The sequence below is a fragment of the Galeopterus variegatus genome, unplaced genomic scaffold, assembly GCF_000696425.1.
Source record: "Galeopterus variegatus unplaced genomic scaffold, G_variegatus-3.0.2 Scaffold5116, whole genome shotgun sequence".
Classification (NCBI taxonomy): domain Eukaryota; kingdom Metazoa; phylum Chordata; class Mammalia; order Dermoptera; family Cynocephalidae; genus Galeopterus; species Galeopterus variegatus.
The window spans coordinates 78,026-86,710 of NW_007731227.1; the positions used below are offsets into that span (position 1 = coordinate 78,026).

The 8,685-nt window shown below is 34.0% G+C and overlaps 1 protein-coding gene across 1 annotated transcript in view; it reads left to right on the forward strand.

The window, feature by feature from the left end:
* The window catches only part of LOC103604390 (centrosomal protein of 112 kDa), a gene marked incomplete at its 3' end in the record, with an annotated part of 124,111 nt that overhangs the window by 39,642 nt on the left and 75,784 nt on the right, over window positions 1–8,685 (forward strand). Inside the window, exons 4-5 of the mRNA XM_008588947.1 lie at window positions 3,618–3,708; window positions 5,475–5,552. Coding sequence (XP_008587169.1) covers window positions 3,618–3,708; window positions 5,475–5,552 — 169 coding nt within the window. The remainder of the gene's footprint in view (window positions 1–3,617; window positions 3,709–5,474; window positions 5,553–8,685) is intronic.

An 8,685-nucleotide genomic window follows, 5' to 3' on the forward strand; every position in this document is an offset into this window, starting at 1 on the left:
TTTTGGTCTTTTTTCGGGACTGGCAACGGGATCGCAACCCTCGGTGTCGCGCCCGCGCCTCGCTCAGCCAGCGAGCGGGAACCGGTCTGTATGTGGGATCCGAACCCTCGGTGGGAGCGCCGCCGCGCTCCCAAGCGGCGCACTGTAGCAGCGCGCCACCGGGCCAGCCCTATTATTTCATTCCTTCTGCTAGCTTTGGGCTCAGCTAGTTCTTTTCTTCCTAGTCCTTAAGGTGTAAATTTAGGTTGTTGATTTTAGATTTTTCTTCTTTTTTAAGGTAAGCTCTTATTTGTACAGCTATAAACTTCTCTCTTAGTATTGTTTTTACTTTACCCCATATGTTTTGGTATGTGTAGTTTCCTTTTCATTTGTCTCAAGATATTTTCTAATTTCCCTTATGATTTCTTCGGTGTCCCATTAGTTGTTTAACAGTGTGTTGTTTAGTTTTCATGTATTTATGGACCTAATATTGCCATTTTGTTAATTGCTCTTTGACCATTTTTAGTTCCTTTGTTTATTTTTTTTCTCTCATTGTCTTTCTTTGTGATTTGATGATTATTTTGTTGTTGTGGTGGTATGCTTTCTTTATGTACCTACTACATTTAAAAAATTTGTGTTACCATAAGATTTATGTAAATCATCTTATAGTTATAACAGTCTATTCTAAGCTGGTAACAACTTAACTTTGATTGCATACAAAACTCTACACTTTTACTTACCCCACACTTTATGTTATTAATGTCCCAATTTTCACCTTTTTATATTGTGTATCCATTAATAAATTATTGTAGTTATAGTTATTTTTAAGACTTCTGTCTTTTAACTTTTCTACTAAAGTTGAAAATGATTTATGTACAACCATTACATTAATAGAGTAATCTGTGTTTGACTATTTAATTACTTTACTAGTGAGTTTTATACTTTCATGTGTCTTCATGCTGCTAATTAGTGTCCTTTCATTTCAGTTTGAAGAACTCTCCTTATTATTTCTTTTAAGTCAGGTCGAGTGGTGATGAACTCTCTCAATTACTGTTTGCCTGGGAAAGTCTTTATCTCTCTTTTATTTCTAAAGGAAAGCTTTGCAGGATATCTCTAGATACTTTGAGACTGTTTCTGCATTTCTGTTGAAATATTTTAGCATTAAGAAAAAGTGAAAGGGAAAATTTATATTTCCTATAGTTTTACTACTTTAGAGTAGTAAAGTGCACGTCAGGGAATTTTACTAATATACTGAATTTTTTCTTTCTGTGTTAGTTTTGGCACCCTGAAATTAATCGAGCCACAGTGCTTTTTTTCTAATTGGCACAAGTACTCGCTGTGATCATTTCCCCTGTACCAATTGTAGGCTGTCTTTGTAAGCACCAGGACTTGCTATTCTGTGTGGCAGGCAGTACTAGTTATTCATAAAGAGTCTTTTAGGATTGAACTTTTCTCCCACCCTCTGTTTCACTGTTCACTATGACCGTCAGCCCTGTTACTCTGAATTTGAGGTTGTGTTTGTACTTAGAGTTCAAGTTAATTGTGTTTCCAGCTGGAGACAGTCTGAAGGCAAGAAATGAAACTTCTGTGCCTAATGTTCTATGTTTCTTGTGCCAGCCAGATTTAAGCAATGATACTGACTTTTTCCTTTAGTTGGCTCAGCTACCTTCACAAGAAGCTGGCTTCTGCAATGCCTCTGCTTTACTTGGCCTTCTTTGGGTCATGTTTTAGGGGCAACATAATGAGTTTAGTTTTGGACATGTTGAATTGGAAGCAGGGCCATTCAATTTGTATTTGTAATGGGTTTGGAGGCCAAGAGAGCAATTTGGGCTGGAGATGTAGATTTGGTAAGCAAAGCTTCTCCTTATTATTTGAAAAAACTAATAATGTGTTCATTATAGTTATGATGATCCAATAATGGATCATCCAAGGAAAGCATGTAAAATGAAAATAAATGAGATTAGACACAGAACCCTGGGATTACAGCATGTATGGAGTAGGCAGAAAAAGAAAACCTAGTGAAGGTTACTATAAAGGAGATTTCTGAAGGATATGATGAGAGCTGGGGAAGAATGATTCTATGGAGCCAGTGAATACAGCATCTTTAAAACACTGTCCTTAATATTTTAGTGAGATCAACTAGAGTAAGGACAAATTTCAGCTCATTTGCTTGAGTGTCTAGGAGACCATGATGACCTTACTTATAGCACTTTCAGGGTGAGTGGAAGTTAGATTGTAGATGATTGAAAAGTATATGGCAGGTTAAGTCATGGATACAATAACTTTTTTTGACAATTTATTGTGAAGAGGTTGACTGGTATAGGACAGCTACAAGTGAATTAAAAAGGTGTGTTGTTTTATTTATGCACCCTGTACAATAAATAGATTAAAGTTTTAGCTTCTTTTTTATTAATATTTTCTATGAGAAGAATTACTTTTAATATTTAAGCATTGTTCAATTTTTAAGTATAGCTCTTTTTATGATTTTTTAATCTGTTTTTAAAGAAGACTAGGCCACTGCTTAGTATGATATATCAGGTTGCCTTTTTTCTCATACTGAGTTTTAAATGCTTATTTTATTTTAATTTTTTTCCTTATATCAGCTCAAGCATGTTGACTGATGAAATTATTCTCAAAATATTACTGTGCCTATTTTTCTTATTTGCTTTTAACTATTTGGACATCTGGGATACTTTTTCACGCATTCTACGTTATTTAGTAACTAGTCTATGGAATGTTATTCTATCAGTGTTACTACCAAAAAATACATTAGTTTTAATATTGTCTTTTTGAGCTAGTATTCTTCCTTTTGGGAATATTTAGTATGGCCCACAATTTGTGAAGGAAATCCTGATATGGTTTGTGGTTGAAAGTTAGTGGAAGCAGCTGTTCAGAAAATAGGTATTCATAATCATAGAGCTTTCACTGAAGTAGCTTGAATAAAAACATATAAGAGAGACTCCAGGTTAGAGTAGGAAATTTGGGATGATATTTTTATACGATATTTTATATTAGAGAAGAGACTTTTTGTTGAATTCCATTTAAACCAGTTTCCTACTTATCCTGTACTTACCACATCTTACTTGAATTAACATGGTATGTTTTTTTAATACAAGACTGATATATCTGTGGTTTCTGACAAGATTTCAAATTAATTGAAACTTTAAGATACACAAAGATTCTGTTATTTTATGTATTTTAAGACTTCATCTTGATCGGAACATGAATCCAACAAAATTTGCTAACCTTCTAAAAACGATCTTCTCTCAGAATATATGCTTTATTTTCTCTCTTCTACACTTAGGAAAAGGGGAAGAAAGGGGAAAAAGTTTAAATACTTTTTTTTTTATTATTAATTGTATGTATTGTTATAGCCCCACTTATAAATAGCAAATGTTTATAAGCAAGTATGTGACATTTATGTGATATTTTACTTATAATTTAATCTAAATGAAATAAAATATGAGAAATACAGATAGTTATTATTTATATATCTTTTTTCTTTGCTATTGAAACATCATTGTTAATATGAACTATCATCTTATTTCTGAAGGAAAAAAATGGTAAGCGTAGATTTGATACTCTGTATCCTCTGAATTGTCTTAAGTTTGATTATTTCCCTTTTTGTCTCTTGTTAGGGAACAGTATAGTGGGAAGCTCCAAGTGAGATCACATTCTATGAGTCCAACTTATGGAGAAGATGGACAAAATATTACCCCAAAGATATGTGTAAGATCAGATTTTACTTTTGTTTGTTGTTTTAAAATAACTTCACAAAGTTTTAGTTCCATATTGTCAAAGTTCCAATGATTGCTTAAAAACAGTGAATAAAATCTGAAGGTTCTGGTGAACACTTTGATGTCAAGGAAAGGGTTATGTTTGATATATTCCATAGTATTGCTTTTGCTTTTTTCAATGCTTCTGAGGTGTCATTTCTCCTGTGCATAGAAGAATAACTTTGAAAAGCTTCATTTTTTTGGTTATTTTTTCTTTTCCCTTTAACTCTGTATGATTATATACCAGTGATTAAAGAAGAATAAATTGGGATTAACTTGTAGTGAAGTAGAGAACAGTGCTTATTAGAACGTGAACTGCTTATATGCTGAAATATAAATACTTATTTTGCGTATATTTGTTTAACATAGATTTGAACAAGGTGCTAATGAGCATTCCAGGTAGCTTTGGAAAGAGAAAAACTATGCTTGCTCACTACAGTCTTTATTGCCTAACTCTGGCTGTCTTGGGTTATATCACTTTTAGTTACAAGATAGATGGTATGTAATGCATGACTCTTTTGGCACATATTGCTCTAAACATAACTCATTGCATTTTATTTAATGATAGTTCAGATCCAAAAAAGATTTAATATAAAGGGCAGCGCATTCTTAATAATGATTAATAACTATCAATCTCATTTACTCAAAATAAGGCAGGTACATTTTCTTATGTAAGAAGTTCTTGTTCACAAAGAAAAACATACAAAAAGTAGAATTGATAACAAATACTAATATAATAGATAAATAATGGAAGTTTAACATTTTGTTGAATAGAAATTTGGAGACTCAGTAAATTATGAAGAACATTTTATTGCATTTTTTTGGTCACTCCGTGTTTTAAGTGACCACAGGTAAATGGGTATATTTGTTAGTAACAGGGTTTTCTGAAAGCATGAAAATGCTGTACCAACAAATTTAGTTTCAAAAGAAATGTTTTTGGCTGTTTTACAGAGATTTACCTTTCTGTGTTTTTAGAGCTTTCAGATCATTGTCCAATTTGGGGCACAAATCTTAGGTTGTCTTTAGTTAGTTACAGTTTTAATCCGGTTTGATAAATGTGTGATATAATAAATTATACAGGAAGAAAAAGCATGAATTTTTTATTTTTTAAAAAGTAAAGAATCATCATAATTGTGTTTACATGATGTGAATTCAAAGCTTATTTCTTTTTATATTTAGTGTATGAGTGAGAATTAATTTAAGAAAAAGAGCCTCTTGGACATCAACACAAAACTTCGCTGTTAACTAATTTTAATGAGAGTAAATAATTTATCTTTTCAAGTGCTCACCACCCCCACCCTTTAAAGCTACTGTGGTATACCACAATTAAAACTTTTTGTAAGAAAACTTAAAAAGAAGAGTCTGGATTAATTTTTAACAAATTCTTTTGATTTTTTTTTTTTTTTTGAAATCTAGTTACTGTGTGAATATATTGTTAAGGCATCTTATAGCCCTAAGCAGCTATAATAGTCATTAATTAGAATTGAGAACTCTAGCTCAGTTGTAACACAGTGCTTTCCTCTGAGGCCAATATAGCACTACTGAAGAAGCACATAAACCCCTTATTACTCTGTGTGACATGTGTTTTGTCCTTTTTTCTTTCTTACTTTCCTCCCCCCTTCTGTTTCTTTCTTCCTCCTTTCCTTCTCTTCCTTTCTCCCACTTTCCTCCCTTATTTCTTCCCTCCTTCCTTCTTCCCTTTTTTCTTTTATATTTCAGGAAATACATTCGAAAACATCTCCTGTTTCTCTGGATGACAGTGACATTGAAGCTCGCCTCAATAGTTGGAATCTTGGGGTAAAAAAAAAAAAGTGTAAATTCTGCTATTATTAGATATAGTTTTCTTTAAGTATCAAGTCAAGACAGTTGATCATATTGTTTAATTCTTCTATGTATTTGCTAATTTTTATATCTAATTGTTCTATTGATTATTGAGAAAGGGGTGTCAGGATGTTCAACTATGATTGTGAAATTATGTTTCTTCCTTTAATTATTTCAATTTTTATTCTGGTTTCAGGTGCATACACATTTATTGTTTTACATCTTCCTCAACAATTGACACCTTTTTTTCCCCCGTTCTTTCCAAATGCACATGGTACATTTACTAGGATAGACCATATGTTGGGTTATAAAACAGGAATTAATAAATATAAAAGAGTTTACCACATTGGAATTAAGTCCCAAATCAATAAGAAAATTAGGAAAACCCCCAATATTTGCAAATTAAACAACACACATTTAAACGATCCATGAATCAAAAAAGAAACCACAACAGAAATAAAAATTATTTTGAACTGAATGTAATAAAATGCAACATATCAAAATTTATGAAATGCTACTAAAACAGTGCTTTGAGGGAAATTTATAGCTTTACATCCTGATACTGAAAAAAATAAAAATAAAGATGAAACCAATGATCTGAGCATCACCAAAAAATTTGTAAAATAAAAGCAAAATAAATCCACACAGTAAAATAATGGAAATAATAAGAAGAATAGAAATCAATGAAATAGAAAATAAAGTGTTTGTTTTATGTATGTATTGATGTGGTAGAATCATTGTATGTGGATAACATCTGAACTAATTTAATTCTATTAAATGAATATTGGATGTTAGATATTTAGTAGTGTGTTGGCCCTGAGAAGGACTTTAAGTATAAGAAAGAGAAATAACATTCCGAAGGATAAGATAGTCCCTGTCCTTGATAAGCTAACTTTCTTGTTGCTGAAATAAGATATACACATAAAATTGTTAAATAATAATTTAAGATCCTGGTGTACATGATACAATACCAAAATGAATTATACGGAAAGTAGAATACTGAGATGACAGGGAGGGAAAGGAGAACTTGGAGGAGCAAAGTCATTTGGGTTAAAAAAACTCAGGGAGTCTTCATGGATGAGCAGCCGTTTCCAACAGCTGTTTTCACTTTTCACGTACAAAGGCTGAGAGGCATGAAAGTGTTTAGGTAGGTGGAAAAGAGGGGAGGTAGGGATTCAAGGTAGAAATAGGCATGAGGAAAGATTGGTGATGTTAGTGAGCTGTCATGACTGGGTCTTTGGGATTTATGCATGAGTTAGTGGGCAGTGTTGTCAGGCTGAATTGTATTGGAGCTTCAAATGCTAAATTGAGAAGTTTAGCTTTGAAATTTTAGGCAGTAGTGAGCCCTGAAAACTTTATTCCCCTCCACATTTTGCTTTACTCATATGCTGTTTAAATGCTTTCAGGAAATAAAGAATTTTAAATAATTTTACCATACTTTTTATTGTAAAAATAACTTGTAATTTGAAAGACAGAAAATCAGAGGAATAATATATGTTCCAAAATCTTAACATTAAAAGATATGTTAACATTTTGTTATACCAGGATACTTCAAAAAGTTTGTGGAAAAATAGAATTAAAAGATAATATGAAATTTTCTGTGAACTTTATAAAGTACCCTCGTATATGTCTTCTTTTTTTCTGTGTAGTTTTACAAAATTAAACACAATTTAAATAAAATTGGGGTCATATTATAAATGCTACCTTATGTGCAATTTTAAATTTTATATAAATTTATGAGAATTCTATAAACATGACTATTAATGGTAGCATTCGTTTTCCTTTTGGATGGATGTTCCATAATTTATTTAAGTATTCTGCTATTTCTGAGCATCTACATTGCTCCCAGTTTGTTGATAATGTAAATAATGCTGTAATAATATTCCTTATATCTTTTAATGCATATTTAGTTGCTTTCTTAGGTTATATTACATCATTGGTACATTGCCTTACAGAAGGTTTGTACCAGTTTCAGCCAACAGTGTATCTATCAGTTGTCCATTTTCTTCAGCCAACAGTATATCAGTTATCCATTTCTCATTTATCGATTGACATTAGGGATTATTATTTTTAACAAACCCAAAAGCCTTCTTACTGATAATGGTCTTTAATGAAAGCAGTGCTTTATGAAAATTGACTCAATGGCATTATGAAGGTTACAATGGATGTGAGCAGAAATGGAAAAAGGGGACCAATTATCTTCTGGGTGTTTATAGTGTACTCCATGTTAATATGATTGCTGTGAAGATGGAAAGGACAGAAAGGAAAAACCTTTGAAGGAGACTAAAGAATGCTTAGTGACCGGACCAAAGGACTGAGAGGACTCTTAGGGATGAACTGAAGGGTTCCTACAAGTTTGGTTCTGAGAAATGGAAATGTTAGCTTTCTGTCGGTTGATTTACTGTCAGAGGTGGAAGCACATTTTAGAGGCTTAATAGTTTTATTTTAGACTGGTAGAGTTTGAAGAGATGGTAAGATTAATTGGGGAGTTCAGGGCGACGAGCTTCATGAGATTCAAGCACAGGAGGCATATTTTGGAGTCACACTGCTAGATGTGGTGGCTTCACCAGGTACTAGAACAGCTGCAGTCTTTAGAGAGCACCAAGAGTAAGGACGGTGGGTGGAAAGTAGGGAGAGTGAGGACGGGCAGCTCATGGCGTGGGCACAGGTAGAAGGTGAAATGCTGGTGGAGGGTAGAGAGTGAGGATGGGCGGCTCATGGCGTGGGCACAGGTAGAAGGTGAAATGCTGGTGAGGGGTAGAGAGTGAGGACGGGCAGCTCATGGTGTGGGCACAGGTAGAAGGTGGAAATGCTGGTGGAGGGTAGAGAGTGAGGATGGGCGGCTCATGGCGTGGGCACAGGTAGAAGGTGGAAATGCTGATGAGGGGTAGAGAGTGAGCATGGGCGGCTCATGGTGTGGGCACAGGTAGAAGGTGGAAATGCTGGTGGAGGGTAGAGAGTGAGGATGAGGATGGGCGGCTCATGGCGTGGGCACAGGTAGAAGGTGAAATGCTGGTGGAGGGGTAGAGAGTGAGGACTGGCAGCTCATGGCGTGGGCACAGGTAGAAGGTGAAATGCTGGTGGAGGGGTAGAGAGTGAGGACTGGCAG